The sequence below is a fragment of the Rhinoderma darwinii genome, chromosome 1 (assembly GCF_050947455.1).
Source record: "Rhinoderma darwinii isolate aRhiDar2 chromosome 1, aRhiDar2.hap1, whole genome shotgun sequence".
NCBI classification, from domain to species: domain Eukaryota; kingdom Metazoa; phylum Chordata; class Amphibia; order Anura; family Rhinodermatidae; genus Rhinoderma; species Rhinoderma darwinii.
The window spans coordinates 619894505-619921806 of record NC_134687.1 but is presented as its reverse complement, the minus strand read 5'-3'; the positions used below and the strand labels follow the sequence as shown (position 1 = coordinate 619921806).

The 27302-nt window shown below is 43.5% G+C and overlaps 1 protein-coding gene across 1 annotated transcript in view; it reads right to left on the bottom strand.

The window, feature by feature from the left end:
• IL7R (interleukin 7 receptor) overlaps window positions 1–9701 on the bottom strand; it is a 96846-nt gene extending 87145 nt beyond the window's left edge. Inside the window, exon 1 of the mRNA XM_075847594.1 lies at window positions 9554–9701. Within this exon, the coding sequence (XP_075703709.1) occupies window positions 9554–9701 (148 nt within the window). The remainder of the gene's footprint in view (window positions 1–9553) is intronic.
• Window positions 9702–27302: the final 17601 nt, after the last annotated feature.

The following is a 27302-nucleotide window of genomic DNA, read 5'->3' as shown; positions in this document are numbered from 1 at the left end:
AATTTCTTTGTAAAGCGACCATGAAAATGAAGAAACACACCCCAAAATCTATCACCCTGTTTCTCCTGTTTTCAAAAATACCCACATTGTGGCCCTAATGCGCTGCCTGGACACACGGCAGGGCCCAAAAGGAAGGGAGCAACCGGAGGCTTTCAAGACTCATATTTTGCTTGAAAATGTTTTAGGCTCCAGTGTACATTTGGAGAGGCTTTGAGCTGCCAGAACGATAGAAACTCCCCATAAACTACCCCATTTAGAAAACTAGACCCCATAAGGTATTTATTTAGGGGTATAGTAAGTATTTTGACCCCACAGTTTTTTGCTAAATTTAATGCATAACAGGTGAACAAAAAAATTATTTCACTTTTTTCATAAAAGTATTTGTTTGAAGACCGATTTCTTTGTAAAGCGAACATGAAAATTAAGAAACACACCCCAAAATCTATCACCCTCTTTCTCCTGTTTTCAAAAATACCCACATTGTGGCCCTAATACGTTGTTTGGACACACGGCAGGGCCCCAAAGGAAGGGAGCACCCGGAGGCTTTCAGGACGATAGAAACTGCCCATAAACGACCCCATTTCGAAAACTAGACCACTTAAGGTATTTATCTAGGGGTATAGTTAGCATTTTGACCACACAGGTTTTTCGCTAAATATATTGGAATTAGTCTGTAAAAATTAAAATGTACTTTTTTTCTGAAACAACATAGAAATTTTTATTATTTACAAGGAATAACGAAGAAAATGCACCCCAACATTTGTAAAGCAATGTCTCCCGATTACGACAATACCCCATATGTGCTAATAAACTGCTGTTTGGACCCACAGCAGGGCTCAGAAGGGAAGGAGCGCCATTTGGATTTATGATTTTGCTGGAATGGTTTTCGGTGCCATGTTGCATTTGCAATGCACTGGAGGGACCAAAACAGTGGAAACCCCCCAAAAGTGACCCCATTTTGGAAAAACCTTCAAGGAATTTTTCGAGGGGTATAGTGAGCATTTACACCCCACGGGTCTTTTGCAGAGTTTATTAGAATTAGGGCACGAAAATTAATATCAACATTTTTTTCCACTAAAATGTTGCATTTTCTCATTTTCACAAGGGATAAAGGAGGAAAAAAAAACAACCATTTTTTATAAAGCAATTTCTCCCGAGTACAGAAATACCCCACATGGGGTCATACGTTTTTTCATTAGAAATGAATTCACCCTTTCAGGACTGATCCAGTTTTTGCTTTCTTATTTTAGATTTTCCCTCCCCGCTTTCCAAGAGCCATAACTTTTTTATTTTTCCATCAATAGAGTGGTGTGAGGGCTTATTTCTTGCGGGAGGAGCTGCAGTTTTTATTGGTACCATTTTTTGGTACATAAAAAGTGATTCAAAAGTTGTATTACATTTTTTTTTTACAGCGAAGGTGACAAAAAAAACAAAACAGCGATTTTGGTGGTTTCAATTATTACATTTTTTTAAGGTGTGCACTGTGCAAATTAAATAATGGTATATTGTAATAGTTCGGACTTTTACGGACTTAGCGATACCAATTTTGTTCATTTTTTTACATTACTTTAGAAGAAAAATGCGAAAAGGTGTTTTGTTTTTTTAACTTAAAAAAAAAAAATTCTCACTACTAATAACTATAATTCTTCTACACATTTTATTAATCAATCCCCTTAGGGGATTTGATCCAGCGATCATTGGATCACTGGTACAATACACTGCAATACTAATGTATTGCAGTATATTGTTATTCTTACAGGCTTCTGTAACAGAGCGATCGCTGTTCCTGTCCGTTAGTACCGAGGGGGCCAACTGTAATACACAGCCGACACCCGCAGCGTATGGAGCGGGCTCAGCTCCATACATCAACCGCCGCACCATGACGGGCAATTAAGTCATAGTGCGCAAAGGGGTTAATGCACAGCGGATGGTTCAAAGTGAAAATTAAAATTTTCCACTCATATGCCATTTTAGTGCATAATATGTCGTGCCCAGTTTGTGCCACAGAAGACAAATACCTCATAAAACGTTAAGCGGGTTCTCTCGGGTATGGCGACGCCATATGTGTGGGCGCAAACTGCTGCTTGGGCACGCTGCAGGGCTCAGAAGGGAGGGAACGCCATTTTGCTTTTGGAGCGCAGATTTTGCTTGGTAGTTTTTCTGTTTGGGGTTTTGCTGGTATTTCAGTTTATAATTTGGGGGGCATATGTAATCTGTGCGGAGTACATCAGGGCATAATAAGAGGGTATAATAATGGGGTAAATAAATAATATTTCATAGATGTGTGGCCGGTGTCGCACTGATAAATGGCGTCCGATCTTATCCACTTTTGGACACTCTGCACATTTTGCATCGCCATATTCTGAAAGCCAGAACTTTTTTATTTTTTCACCACCGGAACTGCGTGAGGGCTTATTTGTTGCGGGACAATCTGTGGTTTTCATTGGTACAATTTTGGGGTACATGCGATTTTTTTTTTTATCACTTTTACTTTATTCTGCGGGTTGGTACGATTACGGCGATACCAGATGTATATAGGTTTGGTCCTTTTTTTTAGCGTTTGCACAATAAAATGACTTATTTATAAAAAAAAAAAAATTTCTGTGTCACCATATTCTGAGGGCCATAATTTTTTTATTTTTTAGTCCAAAAAGCTGTGTAAGGGCTTGTTTTTTGCGGGACGGATAGAAGTTTTTATTGGTACTATTTTTGGGTACATGCGACTTTTTGATCACTTTTTATTCTCTATTTAGGGAGCAGTGGTGGCCAAAAAAATTGCGATTCTGTCGTAGTTTTTTAATGATTTTTTTTGGGGTGTTCATCGTGCGGGAAAAATAACATTACAGTTTTATAGTTGGGGTCGTTACGAACGCGGTGATACCACATATGTGTACTTTTTTAACGTGTTCATTTTTTTTCTATAATAAAAGTCTTATTATAGGAAAAAAAAGCATTTAGTGTTTATAGAACTTATAACTTTTATTTTTACACTTTTTTTAAAACATTTTTATTACTTTTTTTTACTTTTTTTACTTGTCCCACTAGGGGACACTTAGACTTGCAGCTTTGATCGCTGCAAGAGTACATTACACTACACACGTAGTGTGATGTACTCTAACTGTCATTGTGACGTGACTGTCACACTGACAGGAAGCAGAGGAGGAACGGCCGGAGGCTGCTCCTCCGAGGCTTCCGTGCATGGCAACCCGGAGGTCATTATCCGTCGCCGCACTTAAGGAGTTAACTTCTGAAAGCAGCAGCGATGGTCCGCTGTCCGGCGAGACTGATGTCTCAGCTGTCTAGGACAGCTGTCAGCGCGCGTCTGTCACTCTGTGTTTACACAGAGTGACAGTTTGAAATGCGGACTAAAATGAACGTCCTGGTGCGGGAACTAGCAGCCGACCAGGACGTTCATTTTCGTCATTGGTCGTGAAAGGGTTAATATGATCTTAGGCCCTGGGCTGTACACAAGTTATGGCCCCACATCCCACACATAAGTATCACCTACATGTCAAAGTACATCACATGCCACTCTGCAGACTGTCTCTTAGCCTGATCATCTGCTGCCACACTCACACTTCCCCACAGCCCACACCACAGTAATTTACATAGATTGTAACACCAACATTACTAATAATACCCCCGTACTGTTACTGAATAATACCCCCATACTGTTACAGAATAATACCCCATACTGTTACAGAATAATACCCCCATACTGTTACTGAATAATACCCCCATACTGTTACTGAATAATACCACCATACTGTTACTGAATAATACCCCCGTACTGTTACTGAATAATACCCCCATACTGTTACAGAATAATACCCCCATACTGTTACTGAATAATACCTCCATACTGTTACTGAATAATACCACCATACTGTTACTGAATAATACCTCCACATCATAACCACATAATGACTGAATAATACCCCGATACTGTTACTGAATAATACCCCCATACTGTTACTGAATAATACCCCCATACTGTTACTGAATAATACCCCCATACTGTTACTGAATAATACCCCCATACTGTTACTGAATAATACCCCCATACTGTTACAGAATAATACCTCCATACTGTTACTGAATAATACCCCCATACTGTTACAAAATAATACCTCCACATCATAACCACATAATGACTGAATAATACCCCCCATACTGTTACTGAATAATATCCCATACTGTTACTGAATAATATCCCATACTGTTACTGAATAAAATCCACATACTGTTACTGAATAATACCTCCATACTGTTACTGAATAATACCCCCATACTGTTACTGAATAATACCCCCATACTGTTACTGAATAATACCCCATACTGTTACTGAATAATACCCCCCATACTGTTACTGAATAATACCCCCATACTGTTACTGAATAATACCCCCATACTGTTACTGAATAATACCCCCATACTGTTACTGAATAATACCCCCATACTGTTACTGAATAATACCCCCATACTGTTACTGAATAATACCTCCATACTGTTACTGAATAATACCACCATACTGTTACTGAATAATACCTCCACATCATAACCACATAATGACTGAATAATACCCCCCATACTGTTACTGAATAATATCCCATACTGTTACTGAATAATATCCCATACTGTTACTGAATAAAATCCCCATACTGTTACTGAATAATACCTCCATACTGTTACTGAATAATACCCCCATACTGTTACTGAATAATACCCCCATACTGTTACTGAATAATACCCCATACTGTTACTGAATAATACCCCCCATACTGTTACTGAATAATACCCCCATACTGTTACTGAATAATACCCCCATACTGTTACTGAATAATACCCCATACTGTTACTGAATAATACCCCCATACTGTTACTGAATAATACCCCCATACTGTTACTGAATAATACCCCCATTCTGTTACTGAATAATACCTCCATACTGTTACTGAATAATACCACCATACTGTTACTGAATAATACCTCCACATCATAACCACATAATGACTGAATAATACCCCGATACTGTTACTGAATAATACCCCCATACTGTTACTGAATAATACCCCCATACTGTTACTGAATAATACCCCCATACTGTTACTGAATAATACCCCCATACTGTTACAGAATAATACCTCTATACTGTTACTGAATAATACCCCCATACTGTTACAAAATAATACCTCCACATCATAACCACATAATGACTGAATAATACCCCCCATACTGTTACTGAATAATATCCCATACTGTTACTGAATAATATCCCATACTGTTACTGAATAAAATCCCCATACTGTTACTGAATAATACCTCCATACTGTTACTGAATAATACCCCCATACTGTTACTGAATAATACCCCCATACTGTTACTGAATAATACCCCATACTGTTACTGAATAATACCCCCCATACTGTTACTGAATAATACCCCCATACTGTTACTGAATAATACCCCGATACTGTTACTGAATAATACCCCCATACTGTTACTGAATAATACCCCCATACTGTTACTGAATAATACCCCCATACTGTTACTGAATAATACCCCCATACTGTTACTGAATAATACCTCCATACTGTTACTGAATAATACCCCCATACTGTTACTGAATAATACCCCCATACTGTTACTGAATAATAGCCCCATACTGTTACTGAATACTACATTTATACTGTTACTGAATAATACCCCCATACTGTTACTGAATAATACCCCCATACTGTTACTGAATAATACCCCCATACTGTTACTGAATAATATCCCCATACTGTTACTGAATAATACCCCCATATTGTTACTGAATAATACATTTATACTGTTACTGAATAATGCCCCCATACTGTTACTGAATAATACCCCCATACTGTTACTGAACAATACCCTCATACTGTTACTGAATAATATCCCCATACAGTTACTGAATAATACCCCCATACTGTTACTGAATAATACCCCCATACTGTTACTGAATAATACCCCCATACTGTTACTGAATAATACCCCCATACTGTTACTGAATAATACCTTTATACTATTACTGAATAATACATTTATACTGTTACTGAATAATACCCCCATTCTGTTACTGAATAATACCTCCATACTGTTATTGAATAATACCTCCATACTGTTACTGAATAATACATTTATACTGTTACTGAATAATACCCCCATTCTGTTACTGAATAATACCTCCATACGGTTACTGAATAATACCCCCATACTGTTACTGAATAATATCCCCATACAGTTACTGAATAATACCTCCATACTGTTACTGAATAATACATTTATACTGTTACTGAATAATACCCCCATACTGTTGCTGAATAATACCTCCATACGGTTACTGAATAATACCACCACACCATAACCACATAGTGACTGAATAATACCCCCATACTGTTACTGAATAATACCCCCATACTGTTACTGAATAATACCCCATACTGTTACTGAATAATACCCCCATACTGTTACTGAATAATACCCCCATACTGTTACTGAATAATACCCCCATACTGTTACTGAATAATACCTCCATACTGTTACTGAATAATACCCCCATACTGTTACTGAATAATACCCCCATACTGTTACTGAATAATAGCCCCATACTGTTACTGAATACTACATTTATACTGTTACTGAATAATACCCCCATACTGTTACTGAATAATACCCCCATACTGTTACTGAATAATACCCCCATACTGTTACTGAATAATATCCCCATACTGTTACTGAATAATACCCCCATATTGTTACTGAATAATACATTTATACTGTTACTGAATAATACCCCCATACTGTTACTGAATAATACCCCCATACTGTTACTGAACAATACCCTCATACTGTTACTGAATAATATCCCCATACAGTTACTGAATAATACCCCCATACTGTTACTGAATAATACCCCCATACTGTTACTGAATAATACCCCCATACTGTTACTGAATAATACCCCCATACTGTTACTGAATAATACATTTATACTATTACTGAATAATACATTTATACTGTTACTGAATAATACCCCCATTCTGTTACTGAATAATACCTCCATACTGTTACTGAATAATACCTCCATACTGTTACTGAATAATACATTTATACTGTTACTGAATAATACCCCCATTCTGTTACTGAATAATACCTCCATACGGTTACTGAATAATACCCCCATACTGTTACTGAATAATATCCCCATACAGTTACTGAATAATACCTCCATACTGTTACTGAATAATACATTTATACTGTTACTGAATAATATCCCCATACTGTTGCTGAATAATACCTCCATACGGTTACTGAATAATACCCCCATATTGTTACTGAATAATACCTCCATACTGTTACTGAATAATACCCCCATACTGTTACTGAATAATACCTCCATACTGTTACTGAATAATACCACCACACCATAACCACATAGTGACTGAATAATACCCCCATACTGTTACTGAATAATACTTCCACACCATAACCACATAGTGACTGAATAATACCTCCATACTGTTACTGAATAATACCTCCATACTGTTACTGAATAATACCCCCATACTGTTACTGAATAATACCTCCATACTGCTACTGAATAATACCCCATACTGTTACTAAATAATACCCCCATACTGTTACTGAATAATACCCCCATACTGTTACTGAATAATACCCCCATACTGTTACTGAATAATACCTCCATACGGTTACTGAATAATACCCCCATACTGTTACTAAATAATACCTCCATATGGTTACTGAATAATACCCCCATATTGTTACTGAATAATACCTCCATACTGTTACTGAATAATACCCCCATACTGTTACTGAATACCCCCATACTGTTACTGAATAATACCCCCATACTGTTACTGAATAGTACCCCCATACTGTTACTGAATAATACCCCATACTGTTACTGAATAATACCCCCATACTGTTACTGTTATAAAAGCTGTGATAGTCAATGCCTGTGAAACTGTAGTAGTTGAGGGTTTATTCAACGACAGGCACTATCAGTCTATACTGTCTCTCTGCTGCGTGTGGGTGGTGACTGGTCAGAGACTCACAGTCAGACTGGCTGCCGCATGCAGTGTGCACTGAGAGTGACTGTGAGACTCACCAGTCACAGCCACGCTTGTAGCTTTTCCACGCTAATTAAGCACAGGAAAGCTACAAAGCCAGGAGTATACCGCAAGGGGGGGGGTGTCTGGGCGTTTTACTGACAGCAGGGGGCTCTATAGGGGGGAATTATCCCCCCACCATAGAGCCCTGACTAGTTACTATACTGAAAGGTTAGGGGGGTCTGAGCATCTGACTGACTGCTCTAAAGGGGGGGGCAGCATCTCCCCCAAAGTCATGTGAGGGCTCTATGGGGTGGATTATTCCAGCCCCATAGAGCCCTCTGCTGTCGGTAAAATGCCGAGACCCCCCCCTTGCAGTATACTCACGTCATGGGTCCCGGTCCCAGCAAGGCAGGAACTTACCTCGTGCTGCTCGCCGCTCCTCCTGCAGACTTGCTCCTCTCTGGCTGCATGTGCTGTGTACAGCGTCAGAGAGGAGGAGGAGTGTTACAGACGTTCGGCACGTCTGCTATGTGCGTCTGCATGGCCCCTCCCCCCGGTCCAGTCCATCCCGGCCTGAAAATGCTGCCCCCCCCCCCGTTTGGGTAGGTGGTGCCGTCTGAGGCCGTCGGCTCACCTGGCCTCATGACAGGTGCGGCACTGGTTATACTTCTACATTTACTGGTAGTGTACAATGGCAGATGCAGCTTTATTAGCTCTCCTGTAGGAGAAATTAGACAGGGAAGGCACCAGCTGGCTTACTCCTTTGCTCGTTGCTCCCGCTGGTCCGTCTTCCGAGGCATCCGGGTGGGAATTTAACAGCCAGGCGCGGCCAATGCGGCGCTGCCGTCCCCCCTCCCATTTGAGCCCTTCTCCTGCTCTGCCTCGTCGGAGAGGCAGAGCACCAAATATAACTCCCCGGCCGGCGCATATTTCTGCTCCGGCAACGGCAGTTAGAGCTGCTGGCCCACGTGACCGCTTGAGTGCTAATGCAGAGCGGCGCGTGGCACCCTGTAGTGTCCCCCGTTCAGTGCTCCCTGCTGCTACACAGCAGGGGAGGATAGTGGCGTGGTGGTGGATGCCCCCAGTACACAGCCGTTAACTAAGCCGCCAGGTAGAATGGCTAGGTGGTTTGGACGACGCAAGAACCCTCCTCCTCCCCCTCCCCCACCACAAGCACAGTGTATTGTCCCTGCACCAGCTCAGCATAGTAGTGTTGATAACAGGCAATTGGCTGAGCAGCAGAGGGATATTGATGATGGTGACTCCCATGCTGAGCTAGGCTCTCCTGCTATTAACAGCTCTGATGACTTTATGGACTGCGTGCCCAGCACTCCTACTCGTGCGCTCAGGTCCCCATTGCTGGACGGCATCCTGTTACTAGTCGTACATCCCAGAGAGACGGGTCCCGTTATGGGCGTAGTCCTACCCTGTCAGAAGCTGGGTCAGCTCACATGCATACTGGTAGGCGCAGAAGGCGTAGTTGCTCTCATAGGCGTTCTCGTAGTGTGGAATGTAGGAGCGCTTATAGACGCCGTTCCAGGAGCAGACATAGCAGACGGCGTTCCCGCAGGGGCTGGTCTGGTCACCACTCTTCCTCATCATCGGTGAGCTGTAGGGGCAGCCGTTACACGAGGTGTTCGCATGGGAGCCGGAGACATGGGCTGAGTAGGCGGCCCAACAACCAGGGGGCAGGAGAGTCAACCATCTGCAACTGTTGCTGCAGTTTCCGCAGTTCCTCTGCAGCCTACCATGCCGATTCCTGATGCACTACCCTCCACACATCTGACCGGTTAGTTATCCTGTGTTCCTGCTGGGAATAAGACCGCCACCAGTGGCGGGGGTGATATGTTGGATGTTATAAAATGTATGTTAGCGAAATTGGAGGGTCCTAGCCCCTCAGTGCTTCCTCCAGGGGCGGCCATTGCACAGCCTGAGACGGGCCTGGTTAATCCGGGTTTTTCTGTTTCGTGATTCGTATTTTTGTGGCGCAGCCCCTTTGGGGACGCATTTATCGTCAGAAACAAGAGAGAAAATTGAAAAATCAGAATTTGTTGATGTTTGGTTATTATTGTCTCCTAAGCAGTTTACGGTTGATAAGGAAAGGAGGTTTGAAAAAACTGAGGATGAGAAGCCGAAGGTGGCAAAAACTTTTGGGAACTGGGTGCAAGCTTTCGCTATTATGGGTAGTGTTATTAGCAAAAAAACAACCAGAAAAAGCTTTTGAACTGTTTACTTATTTGGATACAATTTATTCTGCTTATAAATGACATGGAGGCACAGCATGGTGGAGATATGATGAAAAGTTTAGACGCCGTCTGGCACTGCGGCCGGATGTCGGTTGATCTTCTAAAGCCACCAATGTTTGGATACAACTTATGTTGTCCCAGAAGCCGTCTACTCCCTTTCAGTCATCCGCCGCTGCAGGACATTCACAATCTGCGGCGGCGGGGAGACGTCCCGAAGCGTGCTGACTCTTTAACGAGGGCCATTGCAGGTTCTTTGCCTATTGTAAGTTTAAGCTCGAATGTTAGTTCTGTGGCGGTTCTCACACAGCTTTGTGTTGTATCAAAAAAAGTAAGATGCCCGCCAGGCTCGTGGCTTCAGGTAAACAGGAGGACACCGGTGAGCGTGAAAAAGATGCGCCTGTGGTTGGACAGGTACCACAGGAAGGAGGAGGCCATAATGCTAATTGAAGGTTTTACTGTCGGTTTTTAGATCCCACATGTTACCCAGTCAGCCATTGTTTTTGCGGCTAATTTAAAATCGGTGCGGGATTTCCCCAATTTTGTACAAGAAAAACAGGATAAAGAGGTTAGTCTGGGCCGGGTAGCTGGCCCATTTACCACTCCCCCTTTGGAGAATCTTCGGATATCTCCTTTGGGCGTGGTTCCCAAGAAAGAGCCTGGCAAATATAGACTCGTCCACAATTTGTCTTTCCCGGAGGGTGATTCAGTCAATGATGACAAACCTAGGGAAGAGTCGGTTGTGTCTTACATGTCTTTTGACTGGGCCATGCAGGTGATATCTAAAGCAGGCCCTGGTGCGTTGTTGGCTAAATCCGATATAGAATCTGCCTTCCGACTTCTTCCTGTCCATCCTGTCTGTTTTCATCTGCGGGGTTGTCAATTGTATGGTCTTTATTATGTTGATCATTGTTTACCCATGGGTTGCTCGATATCGTGTCGTTACTTCGAGATGTTTAGCACCTTTCTCGAGTGGGTGGTGAGATCCGAGTCGGGAAATACGGCCCTCTTACATTACCTCGACGATTTTTTGTTCATTGGTCCCAGTAATTCATCGTTATGTCAGTATAAGTTAGAATAGTATCTTGGAAAAGGGTATAAAAAAGAGAGAGAAATGGCGCTCCTCTGGGGTGATATTGTATTGGCTCTTGAAATCTATTTTTACGGTGAAGTTGTAATCGACTCACCTGGTGTGGTTGTGCAGGATCATCAGCACAACTTGACTTAATTGTTTGTCTGGTAAACTTTCCTGTACACTGTGCAAGCCTCGGGAGCGGACCCACGGTGGATGCCTCCAATCCTGGAGTTTCCTCGACGTGGTCTTTGTACTTGTTTTTTTGGATATAGAGAAAAATAGCTCCTTCTATCGGGCGCTTCTGTGTAACTGGTTTTTCGTTCACTACAGACCCATTTTTTCAGATAAAAATGTATTTATTTGACATTGCGTAGGTAAAACTAATGGACATTAAAAGGATAAAATAATGGATGGACTGCAACGCGTTTCAACGCCGGAACGGCGTCTTCGTCAGGCAGGTAAAAAGGAAATACATATGCCATGGATGTATGTATATATAGACGTGTTGGTGATTTGTGATCATGCTAATTGCACTAATTGGGATGGAACTTCAAAGAAAAACCGCCAAAACACAAAGGCGGGTCAGAGTTCAAAGGTGCAAGGTAGAGACATGCGTTATATAAACAGTGTAAAAAACAATTAGATAGTCACATAGATATACAAATTCTTGGATAGGGTGCTTCCTGTATCTATACTTAACTCTTTTTTGTTTCTCCCTAGCGGGGGTATTATGATTTTGTTTCGGTATCTTCTTGTGAAAAATCCTATTGATGTTTTCACTATCACCTTTCTTTTTGGAGTGTCATGATTCTTCTCTGCATTGGGGAACACAACTTGACTTATATCTATACTTAAAGAGGCTCTGTCACCAGATTATAAGTGCTCTATCTCCTACATAATGTGATTGGCGCTGTAATGTAGGTAACAACAGTGGTTTTTATTTTTAAAAAAGATCATTTTTGAGCAAGTTATGAGCAATTTTAGATTTATGCTAATGAGTTTCTCAATAGACAACTGGGCGTGTTTTTACTTTTTACCAACTGGGCGTTGTACATACACTTCTCATTGTTCCAGCCCATTGTTACAGCATGATTGTGCAGTGAAAGAAGCTGGGCTGGAACAATGAGAAGTGTATGAAGCTGATTGGTCATTGATTGGTCAGCGTCATACACTCCTCTGTACAACACCCAGTTGGTAAAAAGTAAAAACACGCCCAGTTGTTTATTGAGAAACTCATTAGCATAAATCCAAAACAGGTCATAACTTGCTCAAAAATGATCGTTTTTTAAAATAAAAACCACTGTTGTTATCTACATTACAGCGCCGATCACATTATGTAGGAGATAGGGCACCTATAATCTGGTGACAGAGCCTCTTTAACTGATTTTTCATTTCTCCCTAGTAGGGATGTTATAATTTCGTTTCGGTATCTTATTCTGAAAAATCTTATTGATGTTTTCACTATAAACTTCCTTTTGGAGTGTCATGGTTCTTTCTCTGCATCAGTGAACACAGCTTTACTTTCATCTATACTTAACTGATTTTTCGTTTCTCCCTAAGGCTATGTTCACACTGAGTTTTTTGCAGGAGGAAAATTCCTCCTGCAAAAACTGCTCCAGATGGTTTTTGCACAGTGGTTTGACAAAAACTCGTCAAAACACTCGTTAAGGCGTTTTTTTCCTCTTGCCGTATGCCCAAACAGCAGTTTATGACCACAAATGGGGTATTGCCGTACTCCAGAGAAGTTGCTTTACAAATGTTGGGGTTCTTTTATTCCTTTATTTGTTGAGAAAATGAAAAATGTTGAGCTAAAGCTACGTCTTATTGGAAAAAAAGGATTTTTTTTATCTTCACTGCCCAATTCTAATAAAATCTATGAAACCCCTGTGGGTTCAAAATGCTCACTACACCCCTAGATGGATTCTTCAAGGGGTGTAGTTTCCTAAATGGAGTCACTTTTTTGGTGTTTTCACTGTTTTGTCCCCTCAGGGGCTTTGCAAATGCGACGTGGTCTCTGCAAACCATTCCTGCTAAATTTGAGCTCCAAAAGACAAATGGCGCTCTTTCCCTTCTAAGCTCCGCCGTGTGTCCAAACAGCCGTTTATGACCACATGCGGGGTATTGTTTTACTCGGCAGAAATTGCTTTACAAAAGTAGTGGTGCATTTTCTCCTTTTAGTCCCTGTGGAAATTAGAAAAAATTAGCTAAACCTACATTTCTTTGAAAGAATGTAGATTTTAATTTTCACGGCCTACTTCCAATAATTTCTGCAAAAAACCTGCGGGGTCAAAATGCTCACTATACCCCTAGATAATTTCCTCAAGGTATATAGTTTCCAAAATGGGGTCACTTTTGGGGGATTTCCACTGTTTTGGTGCTGCAAGAGCCTTTCAAACCCGACATGGAGCCTAAAATATTTTCTAATAAAAAGGAGGCCCCAAAATCCTCTAGGTGTTCCTTTGCTTCTGAGGCCAGTGCTTCAGTCAATAAGTGCACTAGGGCCACATGTGTAGTATTTCTGAAAACTGCAGAATCTGGGCAATAGATATTGAGTTGCGTTTCTCTGGTAAAACTTTCTGTGTTACAAAAAAAATAGATAAAAAATGAATTTCTGCAAAAAAAAAAAGAAATTTGAACATTTCACATCTACTTTGCCTTAATTCCTGTGAAACATCTAAAGGGTTAAGAAACTTTCTAAATGCTGTTTTGAATACTTTGAGGGGTGAAGTTTTTAAAATGGGGTGACTTTTTGGAGGTTTCTAATATATAAGGCCCTAAAATCCACTTCACAACTGAACTGGTCCCTGTAAAAATAGCCTTTTGAAATTTTCTTGAAAATGTTAGAAATTGCTGCTAAAGTTCTAAGCCTTGTGATGTCATAGAAAAATAAAAGGATGTTCAAAAAACGATGCCAATCTAAAGTAGACATATGGGTGATGTTAATTAGCAACAATTTTGTGTGGTATTACTTACTATCTGTCTTACAAGCAGATACATTTAAATTTAGAAAAATGCAAATTTTTGCAATTTTTCGCTAAATTTTGGTGTTTTTCACAATTAAATACTTAATGTATCGAGCAAATTTTGCCAGTAACATAAAGTCCAATGTGTCACGAGAAAACAGTCTCAGAATCGCTTGGATAGGTAAAAGCATTCCGATGTTATTACCACATAAAGTGAAACATGTCAGATTTGAAAAAATTGGCTGTGTCCTCAAGGCCAAAACAGGCTGTGTCTTGAAGAGGTACAGGAAGCATCCTATCCAAGAATTTGTATATCTATGTGACTATCTAATTGTTTTTTACACTGTTTATATAACGCATGTCTCTACCTTGCACCTTTGAACTCTGACCCGCCTTTGTGTTTTGGCGGTTTTTCTTTGAAGTTCCATCCCAATTAGTGCAATTAGCATGATCACAAATCACCAACACGTCTATATATACATACATCCATGGCATATGTATTTCTTTTTTACCTGCCTGACGAAGACGCCGATCCGGCGTTGAAACTAGAAACTTTATTTTATGGCTCTTTTTGCCGTCCCGTTAGCTGAAGGAAAAACTGATGGCCCCACCACTCGTTTGGCTTTCCTCGGTATCATGATTGATACAGAGAGAATGCTCCTTAGCTTACCAGCGGATAAATTGTTCCGTCTGCTGGATTGCATAGGCCTGTGCCTCAGGGTTAAAAAGGTTACATTGAAGGATTTACAATCTCTCCTGGGCCAATTGGCATTTGTGTGCCACATATTCCCGATGGGCAGGGTTTTTGCGCGTCGGCTATCTCTAGCGATGGCAGGGATTAAATAACCTCACCATTTTATACGCCTATCCGTAGCCCTGAAGGATGATTTGAGGATACTTTTGTGGCATACTTTTCTGTCAAAGTACGATGGCCTCTCATGTTTCCCCGAACAGGAGAGATGGAACTCAGATTTGGAATTACACACGGATGCTGCTGGGTCTCTGGGTTACGGGCCATTTTTCGTTCAAAATGGTCGGCGCACCCTTGGCCTCAGGATTAGGTTGCAAAGGGTCTTACTAAAAACCTGACGTTACTCAAACTATTCCCGATTCTTGTTTCTTTAGAAATATGGGGTAAAGGTATGTGTAATAAAAGGATATTGTTCTGGTCAGACAATGAGAGTACTGTTATAGCAATAAATAAGCTAACATCGAGTTCTCCTCCGGTACTGGCTTTGTTGAGACATCTTGTATTCATATGTTTATCCTTTAATTTGGTTGTCAAGGCGCGGCACGTGCCTGGTGTATGTAACGATGTTGCTGATGTTCAGTCTCGTTTTCAGTGGCATCCTTTCAGGGTCCTGCACCCTCTAGCGGACTTGGAGGGTTACCCATGCCCCTCTTTCCTTTTGGATCTGCCGGTGAACATCTGATTACGTTAGTACAGTCCTCGGTAGCTTCTGCTACATGGAGCGGTCACGGTAAGGCATGGTGCAAATGGCTGTCTTGTGCGGACAGAGATTTACCTCTTTCCCCTCAAAATTGCCATAGCATTATGGTTGCTTATTTATCTTGGCTGCGAGACAAAGGCGTGTCCACGTGAATTGCGCAAAAACTTTTGTCAGGCGTGGTGTTTGCCTTTAAGCTACTTGGTTTGTCATATGCCACGAAGAGCCCGGTTTTCTCCTTGATCCTTTGGGGTTGGAAAAAGGAAAGGCCATCCTCAGATATGCGTAGGCAAGTTTCCTTTTTGCTTTTGCAGTGTCTGGATGTTATAGTAGCGGAGGTTTGCCAGTCGCCTTTCGAGATGTTGTGATTCCAATGTGCATTCATCTTAACATTCTTTTGCGCTTTGCGTATATGTGAGTTGGTTTCCCCTTCACGGCTGCGTATATCGGGCCTTCTGAGCGAGGATGTAGTCATCCTCAAAGATTTTATTAAAGTTCGCGTCAGTCGCTCCAAAACGGATATATATGGCAGGGGCACTTGGTTATCTATCTTTAGGCTCCCTGCGTCATTATGCCCGGTGGCGGTTATTTCTAGTTATGCTTCAGCTCGCTCCCAGGGCCCTAGTTTCCTGCTCCACCATGACGGTTCCCCCCTTACAAAATTCCAATTTTCTAACGTGTTCAAGAAATGTTTGGGCTTATTAGGCGTTAACCCTTTGGAATTTGGCACTCACTCGTTTCGCATTGGTGCTGCGACCGTAGCGGAAGCAGCAGGGCTGCCAGATTCTGATGTTAAAAGAATGTGTCTCTAGAAGTCGGACGCTTTCCGACGCTATGTTCGTCCTAATTAGTTAACATAATAATTATCTTTCTTTTTCTGTTGTTTTCTAGGTTTCAAGAGGCCGTTGGTGTGGCTACTGTGGCACTCGTATATTTATTGGGCTGCACGGCATGCTTCAAATCGACCGGGGGGTACCAATCTTGGCTTTCCACAAGCAGAGGTTTCCTGGAAAGGTTTCCGGGGTCTAATATGGCTCCAGGTTCTCCCCGAAGTTATTGCCCTGAGCAAAGTTACGCATGGGCCTGCAGTTTTGGTCGTGCATGCTGTGGGGAATGATCTCTGTTCTGTGAGGGTGGCCGAGCTTATATCAGTTATAAGGGCAGATTCTGACCGTTTTGCCACGTTCTTTCCCGATTTAATGATAGTCTGGTCGGAGATAGTCCCCAGAGTCTTGTAGAACGGCGCTCGCAATTACTCGGCTATTGAGAGAGCGAGACGCAATGTCAACATGTTAGGTCAAAAGGGGGTGTGGTCATTCGTCATCGCTAACAACAAAGGGGACAACAAAGGTTTGATGTTATCAGATGGAGTGCATTTGAATGACATTGGTCTGGGCATTTTCTTGGACTTCCGGGCTTCAGAATGCTATTGAGAGGGTCCTTTTTCTTTTGGCAGGTGGGGGCAGGAGATCGGTGTAGGGGTACACCTCACCCCTATGGCGGTGTGGAAGGACCTTGTCCGCTCCATTTAGGGTTTATGAGAGAACGGTCACCTCCCGTATCAACAAAGACGTGCCGGCTGCGGCTGCGGTGACGGGGCACGCGAGGTGACGTTTATTTCAAGGATCAACAATCTCATCCAGAGATACTTACCGGCAAGGATTTCCTCCATGCCTTAACAATGAGTGTCTGTGTCATTTATGTTAGGAATACAGGCCATTTATATTATATCTCAGTAGTCACACACACAGATAGACTGTATGCAGCTCTTTTGCCAATTCCTTGTCTCTGGGGTGGGGTCTGTATCTAGGATTATTGCAGCTGACATAAAGCACAAACACCCTGCTGCGCTTACTTTATGGAAACTACAGAAAGGGGATGTGTGTCTCAAAAAATCAGTTTTAGACACACAAACTAGGGGTCAGCTTGTTATAGGCAGCATCAGGGGCGTAGCTAAAGGCTCATGGGCCCCGATGCAAAAGTTCTTATTGCCCTCCCCCCGCAAACTTCTCATGGCCGACGGTCCGCAGCTTTTAGTAGCATCGCTGGGTCTCCTATGTGACCCAAAAATGCAGCACTAGCAGCCGGGGGCGTCACTAAGGACTTAAAATGTCAGGGGAAAAAGCCCCAATACATATGTGTCCACCCCAAAACATGTTTGTGTAGTGTGTGTGTATAGGAGACAGCATAGCATATCTATAGCACTACGACCCTATCAACTATGGATAGGATTAGATACAGTGGCTCAGCAGAGAGTATCACACATGATAGGATTAGATACAGTGGCCCAGCAGACAGTATCACACATGATATGTTTAGATACATTGGCTCAGCAGACAGTATCAAACATGATAGGATTAGATACACAGCTCAGCATACAGTATCACACATGATAGGATTAGATACACTGGCTCAGCAGACAGTATCACACATGATGGGATTAGATACACAGCTCAGCAGACAGTATCACACGATAGGATTAGATACAGTGGCTCAGCAGACAGTATGACACATGATAGGATTAGATACGCAGCTCAGCATACAGTATCACACATCATAGGATTAGATATAGTGACTCAGCAGTCAGTATTACACATGATAGGATTAGAGATAGGGCCCAGCAGACAGTATCACACATGATGGGATTAGATACAGTAGCTCAGCAGACAGTATCACACATGATAGGATTAGATACAGGGCCCAGCTCGCTGACATTGCGGCTCCAGCGCTGGACCCAGGAAAGGTAAGAATAATAATTTTGCTTTATGTGTTACTAATTATTTTTGTGTGTTTGTGTGTTTTTTTACAAGTTTGGTTGTTGGACTACTTCAATGACAGCGTTTTTTTATTCCAATAAAATATTTTTTCTATGTGCTTGTATTTTTTTAAACTTTATTATTACCGCCTTAGTAATGGCCGTGACTAAGGACGAGGCTATCGTCTGAAACGCGTAGGCTACGCTCTCATTTTTCTTCCATCTACATCCACCTCACCCGCTGGGAAATTAAGACTCCCTGTTTTATGTTTATCTACCAATAAAATTGGAACCAGATTCCATTTTAACATATCGTTGAATAACTTTCCATTTTTTGCGCTGGATCTCACCACTTTTCTGCTTCAATTTCATCAACGTGTGCCGACACGAGGATCCGTGCGCAATAGGCATCTGAAATTCTTCTGCCCTAAGGTGAGCTGGAGGTCCCCTCCCATTTACTTTCTATAATGGCCGTTGGCTTATTGACAACCTCCATTACTAAGGCGGGGCTTAATGTTAGCAGGTGCAGAGGCTAACACTAACCCCCATATTACCCCGGTACCACCCGCCACCAGGGGTACTGGGAAGAGCCAGGTACGAACCAGTACCCGACCACCTACAGTGACGGTCAGGCACCGGGGCGGCCGCAGGCTGGCATTATTAGGCTGGGGAAGGCCAAAAATAGTGTCCGTTCCCACCCTGGTAATGCTAGGCGGCGGCGGCTGCTGCATTGTATCTGGCTGATTATGAAAATTGGGGTGGACCCCACATCGTTCTTTCCAATTATTTTTTATTTTTATTTTTTTAAATGATGTGGGGTCCACCCCCATTTTTCATAACCAGCCAGATACAATAAAGCAGCAGCAGCCTAGCATCACCAGGGTGGGAAGGGCCACTGTTTCTGGCCTGTCCCTACCTGATAATACCAGCCGGTGGCCGATCATCACTACAGATGGTCAGGTACTTCATCTTACCCGGCTCTTCCCAGCACCCCTGGTGGCGGTGGGTACTGGGGTAATGGGGTTAGTGTTAGCCTCTGCACCGGCTAACACCAAACCCCGCCTTAGCAATGGATGCTGTCAATCAGCCGGCGGACATTACTAAGGCGGTAGTAATATAGTTTAAAAAAAACAAAACACAAAGTCATAGAAAAAATATTTTATTGAAATAAAAAAAGACCCACACAACCCTCATTAACCATTTTATTGATAATAAAAAAAGCCGTCATCGAAGTAGTCCTGGAATCCGACGTAGTCCAACGACCGAACCTGTAAGAAAACACACAAAAAATGATTAGTAACACATGTGTTAGGCTTAGATACAGGGCCCATGTGTGATACTGTCTGTGGGACCCTGTATCTAAGCCTACCACAAGGTAGGCTTAGATACAGGGTCAAGCAGACAGTAATGTTATACAGTATAAGATTACTGTGTGCTGAGTCCCTGTATCTAAACCTCCCGTGTGGTAGGCTTATATACAGGGCCCATCAGACAGGATCACACATGGGCCCTGTATCTAAGCCTACCATGTGATTGGCTTAGATACAGGGCCCAGCAGACAGCATCACACAATCTGTGATCCTATCTCATGGGCCCTCTAAGCCTGCTACATCGTAGGATTAAAGGGGTTGTCCAGTCCCTAAACATTGATGGCCTATCCTCAGGATAGGCCGTCAATAGCTGATGTGTCGGGGTCCGTCTCCCGGGAGCCGGCCAATCAGCTGTTTTGAAGGGGCCACAGCACTCGTACGACAGCTGCTTCCCCTTCATTTCCCTCACTCGCTCATACTGTGAATCGCCGACACGGATTCAGTGTGAGCAAGTGACCGGAATGAAGGGGAAGCAGCTCTCGTACGAGTGCTGCGGCCCCTTCAAAACAGCTGATTGGCGGGGTCCGACTCCCGGGAGTCGGCCAATCAGCTTCAGCAGACAGAGATATTAATCTTACCCTCCTCTTCAGCCGTGGTGGAAGTTCTGTCCTGACTCTTCATGATGTTGTGCGCGGCGCATAGCATTGTGACATCATGCACTGCGCACAACGCTGTGACATCAGGACCTCCGCTGCGATCCGGAACCGGGAAGGTAAGTACTGTCAGTTACTATAGTAACAGGGGCCCGCGTTACTATAGTAGCTTTTTATTGATGTCGTGCGGGGGGCCACGGCCCCCCCTGGCTTTGGGGCCTGGTCGCAATTGCGACCGCTGCGACCCCTATTGCTACGCCACTGGGCAGCATATTAAAATATTGTAGTCTATAGCATAATAGTATAGAAAGAATATAGCAGACCAAGGCTTCTCCAATATTTAGAGTAATACCCATGTTATCTGGCTCACATAACGGAAATGCTGCGTTTTTTCCTGACGGAATTTCAGCCGTAAAAAATGCAGCATAATACAGTAGCAGCATAGTGGATGAGATTTAACAAATCTCATCCATATGCTACGTAAAATTTCCGAGCAGAAATTGACCTGCAGTGCGTATTTTTCAAACCGCAGCATATCAATTCTTGCTACGGAAAGTGTCCAGAATTGCCGCGTTTTTCTGAGGCGATTTCTCTATCTCCTACCATTGGGAAAAACGCAGCAACTTATGCACCATTTTCTGCCGCAAAAACTGCAGGAAATGGTGCGTTTTTGCCGCAGCGGAAAGCCTTTAACTTTCAGGCTGGGTTAACACGACCATGTTACGTCCGTAATGTACGGAACGTATTTCGGCCGGAAGACCCGGACCGAACACAGTGCAGGGAGCCGGGCCCGTAGCATCATAGTGATGTACGACGCTAGGAGTTCCTGCCTCTGCGTGGAACTACTGTCCCGTACTGTAATCATGATTACAGTACGGGACAGTTGTCCTGCAGCAAGGCAGGGACTCCTAGCATCGTACATCACTATGATGCTAGGAGCCCGGCTCCCTGCACTGTGTTCGGTCCGGGTCTTCCGGCCGAAATACGTTCCGTACATTACGGACGTAACATGGTCGTGTGAACCCAGCCTCAACGGAATTGCTGCAGACATTTTCTGCAGCAATTCCGTTGTGTGTGGACAAGCACTTATAACACTCTCCACAATGCCAGTCTCGAGACTCAAGTACCAGCCTCACAGTAAGGGTATGTTCACACGCAGAGTAAAAAACGTCTCAAAATACGGAGCTGTTTTCAAGGGAAAACAGCCCCTGATTTTCAGACGTTTTTTGAGCAACTCGAGTATTTTGCTGCGTTTTTTACGGCCGTTTTTGGAACTGTTTCATTGGAGTCTATGAGAAAACGGCTCCTTAAAATGTCCCAAGAAGTGTCCTGCACTTCTTTTGACGAGCCGTCATTTTACGCGGCGTATTTTGACAGCGACACGTAAAATGACAGCTCGTCTGGACAGAACATCGCAAGACCCATTGCAAGCAATGGGCAGATGTTTGCCGACGTATTTGGAACTGTCTTTTCAGGTGTAATTCGAGGTGTAAAACGCCTCCATTACATCTGAAAAGAGGTCGTGTGAACATACCCTTACACACAAAAAGCACTTAAAGGGTGGTATCATTAGGACAATGCCTGTTCATATACCCTATGAACGCTGCATAACTCAGAACCTTTAGGCTACATGCACACGTTGCGTAATTTGGTGCAGAAAATCTGCATCAAAACAATAGATAAACGCAGGTAATTCCACAGTTAAAATCCGCACTTAATGGTGCGTTTTTTTAAATGCATTTTTTGGTGCGGTTTTTACATTTTGATGCGGTTTTATGCTGCGGATTTAGGTGCATTTTTTATAAACATGTCAGATACAATTCTGAGGCGGAAACACAAGATAAATTGACCTGCTGTGGACTTTAAAATACCCAACCGTAAATTTACCTGTGGAAAAATTCTGCAGCGTGTAGATGAGATTACATGTGATCTCATTCACCAGGGGCGTAGCTAGGGGGGGGGGCCAGGCGGGGCATGTGCCCCGGGCGCAGTTCAGAGGGGGGCGCCAGCGCCACCTCCTCCTGCACTATAATTGTACCTGTGTCGCAAGGACACAGGTAGAATTAGAAGCAATGAATGACCGGGCACGTTCCGTGCCCGGCCATTCAGCGCCTTTCAACGAATGAAGTGACTGGTACCTTTTGTACCAGTGACGCTTCCATCGATGAAAGGCGCTGACTGACTGACAGGGAAAGTCATCCTGCCCAGCCAATCAGCGCCTTTCATAGACGCTGTGTTCAACCCCCTGGAGACCTGCGCAGAAGAGAGCAGGTCTCCATGGCTGCCGGACGGCGTGGGAGCGGGAATAAGGTGAGTTTTACATTTTTTTTATTTTTTTAAAATTGTAATAGAAGTATGCGGCTGTATCTGCGGGGGGGGACTTTGTCTACACGGGGGACTTTATCTACGGGGGGTGTCTATCTACAGGTGGACTATATCTACAGGGCTGGGCTATATACAGGGGGACTATATCTACAGGGCTGGGCTATATACAGGGGGACTATATCTACAGGGCTGGGCTATATACAGGGGGACTATATCTACAGGGCTGGGCTATATATAGGGGGACTATATCTACAGGGCTGGGCTATATACAGGGGGACTATATCTGCTGGGCTATATACAGGGGGACTATATCTACAGGGCTGGGCTATATACAGGGGGACTATATCTACAGGGGGGCTATATACAGGGGGACTATATCTACAGGGGGGCTATATACTGGAGTGGGCTGTCTATAGAGCACCATATACAGGGGTGGGCTATATAGTATATAGCCCCCTGTAGATATAGCCCACCCCTGTGTATGGTGCTCCATAGATAGCCCACCCCAGTATATAGCCCCCCCTGTAGATATAGTCGCCCTGTATATAGCCCAGCCCTGTAGATATAGCCCCCTGTAGATATATTCCCCCTGTATATAGCCCACTCCTGTATATAGCCCCCCTGTGTATAGCCCACCCCTGTAGATATAGCCACCCTGTGTATAGCCCACCCCTGTATATAGCCCCCCTCTGTATATATAGCCCCCCTGTGTATAGCCCACCCCTGTAGATATAGCCCCCCTGTGTATATCCCAGCCTGTGTATATCCCAGCCCTGTAGATATGGTCTCCCTGTAGATATGGTCCCCCTGTAGATAGCCCACCCCTGTAGATAGTCCCCCTGCAGATATAGCCCACCCCTGTATATAGTCCCCCTGTAGATATAGCCCACCCCTGTATATAGTATCCCACAAATAGCTCCCCCTATAGTGCTCCACAGAAAGCCCACCCCTGTATATAGCCCCCTTGTACATATAGTCCACCCCTGTATATAGTGCTCCACAGATAGCCCACCCTTGTATATAGTATATACATGGTTGGGCTATCTGTGAAACACTATATACAGGGGTGGACTATATGTAGAGCTCTATATACAGGGGTGGGCTATATCTACAGGGGGCTATATACAGGGGTGGGCTATCTGTAGAGCACTATAGGGGGAGTTATTTGTGGGACACTATATACAGGGGTGGTCTATATGGGGGCACTATCTACAGGGTCTCTATGGCAGGCACTATCTACAGGGGGCTCTATGGCAGGCACTATCTACAGGGGGCACAGTGTGTGTGTGTGTGTGTGTGTGTGTGTGTGTGTGTGTGTGTGTGTTTGTGTGTGTGTGTGGGACAGGGTGTATGGTGCTATTATAATTAGAGGTGCAGTGTTTGGCGCTATTATATTTAGGGGCATAGTGTGTGGTATAATGATAACTTTATATTTATTTATAGGTGCAGAAATGTTGGAAAAGTGAGAAGCTGAAGACATGTGAGCGGCAAACTGCAGAAATGGGCTGTGACCGTGAGAATTCATCATAGAGGTCTGGACCGGATGGAGAAAAAGAACTAGAATCTGAGATGTCACCGGTGAGTCACTTAATGTAAATGTTTATTCTGCCTCTAATCAGTATTGTAGTCACTGTATGATCTGCAGCGAGATGATTATGATAGGATTTATTTTTTGTGAAACGGCATCTCCCAGCATATCCTTACCATTGTTCGGGCCATGCTGGGAGCTGTAGTTTTACGCCGTACACACCTATACGGCAGGGGTTGCACTAAATTGAGCTGTATTTGTGCTGGTGTTGTATATATGTAGTGAGCTTGCTTCTTGTGTTGTGTATAGAACCATATTGCTTGTGAAATGTACAAATAATTTTATGCTCGCGTTACATAAAAAGAAATGACACGTCGATTGGTAGAGAAAACAAACACGGCGAGGGGGAAGGAGATGTCGGGAAAGAGATTGGGGGGGCGCCAAACTGAATCTTTGCCCCGGGTGCTGGAGAACCTAGCTACACCTCTGCATTCACTTTGCCGGTACTGTATTACGCTGCGGATTTGCCGCAGGAAAATCAATGTGGCAAATCTGCACGTAATACGCACTGTGTGCGTTTGGCCATAAGGAGCTGTAATATGTCCGTATGCAAATGTACATGACAAACTATTCAAATGTAAAGACATGCATGATAACTGTGAACCATAAGTCATCTTTGACCATCCGAAAAGTTGGAAGGTACATATGTCTACTGTCAAATATTAGAGACTCTGAAGGACTATGTAAAGAATAATTACTACGACACTTCACTGTGTTTTCCCTTTTTAAGGGGTTGTCCGGAGATGGACCACTAATGACCATTTGACAGGATAGGTCATCAGTATATGATCAGTCGGGGTCCGACATCTGGACCCGCACCGTTCAGCTGCTCTGGCTGCCTCCGGGCACAGGACGTCCATCCCGGAAGCAGATGGCTCCGGTCATAGAATAGCGGCCGAGCTGCACTACTTCAAGTGAATAGGATCAGAGTTGCAGTTCTGTAGCATGGCCGCTATTTTGTGACTGGAGTCTTCTGCTTCCGGCACCGCCACTGCATACAGGGCATAACATCCGGTGCAAGGAGGCAGCCTGAACAGCTGATCGGTGCAGGGTCCGTGTTTTGGACCCCCACTGGTCATATACTGATGACCTAGCCTGTGGATAGGTCATCAGTATACATAGATAACTTAGATAACAGTATACTCAGATAACTTAGATGTGATCAATTACAGGTGGATCCGACCCGCTGACAATGAACCGGTTAGTCCCTCTGACCTGACGGATACAGGATTCAGTGCAAGATACAGCTGCTCTTTATACAGGAAACAAAGCAGCTGCATCTCAAAAAGTAAAAATAATTTTTAATAAGAAGTGTTTAGAAAGTTGCACCAATCACACTGATGGATATTTTTATTTTAAAAATAAAAATCTTTAGGGAGAACCACAACCCATTAAATCTATCTATAAGGTCTAAAGCAGGGGTTAGTGGCCAAAGGTTGTGAGGGCATTCTGGGAGTTGTAGTTTCACAACAGATTGTAGAATCATAAGTTGGAGACTTTAGACATTTACCTAAAGCTAAGATATCACATTGCTAGATCCTCAGTGTAATAGACCTCTGCATTGCATCATGCTGGGCCCACACGTCAAGAATTGGAGGAAACAGATCATATTTAGCCGTGTTTGATAGTTTGGTATTTTGTGCCATTTTAAATCTTGAACGGGATAATGTCTTGGAGGATTTTATTTCGCCTTGTTGGCCAATAGGATGACTCCATTTTGAGTGTCCTACATGAAGAAAATAAAACACATCACAAATCCAACACAATCTAAATTATACAAAGATACAAAATGAATAAAAGGGCTTGTCAATGTATAAATAAATCCATTAATCACTGTACAGATGAAACGTTCTGCAACTTTCTAATATAGTTTGTGTTATAATTCTTCACCATTTTCAAGATCTCGGCTTGATGTCAGTTAATGAGAGCAGTCTTGTTTCTATCTAGTTCATATCTAATGAGCGTTTGCTACAATTGTATGCAGCCTAGGCAGTCTTAGGCCCTATTCACATGACAGGGTTTCTGAGCCGTGTGACGGCTGATTTTGTAATGGCCGTCAAACGGCTGCAGTAAAAATAGTTCACCCCAAATGGAGCTATTCACATGGCCGATTTTTTTGTTGGTCCGTTTTACCAGGCTGTTATAAAATGGAACAAACCCTATTTTGGGCTGTTCTCACGACCACGAGGCTCCCATAGAGCTCTATGGGGCCGTGTAGAACATGGCCGTCACCTGGATGTGATCCAAGTGACGGCCGTGCTTTCTGACACTCGCTCTCTCCTCCTCCTCACAGCGCGAAGTGCATGTGAGATTTTTTTATGGACAAGACGTCAGAGGCTCCTCCAGGAGAGGAATCCCTGGCCAGAGCTTTGACAATGGGAGCCGCAATGGCGCTATGTACAGAGAGGGGGGTGTAGCGCTGTCTACAAGGGGGCTGTGTCGCACTACCTACAAGGGTGCTGTGTGGCACTACCTACAAGGGGGCTGTGTGGAACTACCTAAAGGGGGCTGTGTAAATAGGATTACTGTCTGCTGGGGCCCTGTATCTAAGCCTACCATGTGGTAGGCTTAGGTATAGGGCCCAGCAGGCAGGATCACAAATGGTCCATGTATCTATGCCTACCATTTGATAGGCTTAGATACAGGGCCAAGAACGCAGGATGACACGTGTGATTGCGCCACTGTAAGACCTGTAGGAGTGGAATCTCACTGGCTGGGGATTCCGATTCGAGAGAAGCACCTGACGTCACTGTGACATCATGGGATCCTCCTAAAGCTGAATCCCCGGCCAGAGCGTCGCCGATGCTCTGGCTGGGGATTCCGCTCCAGGAGAAGCCCCT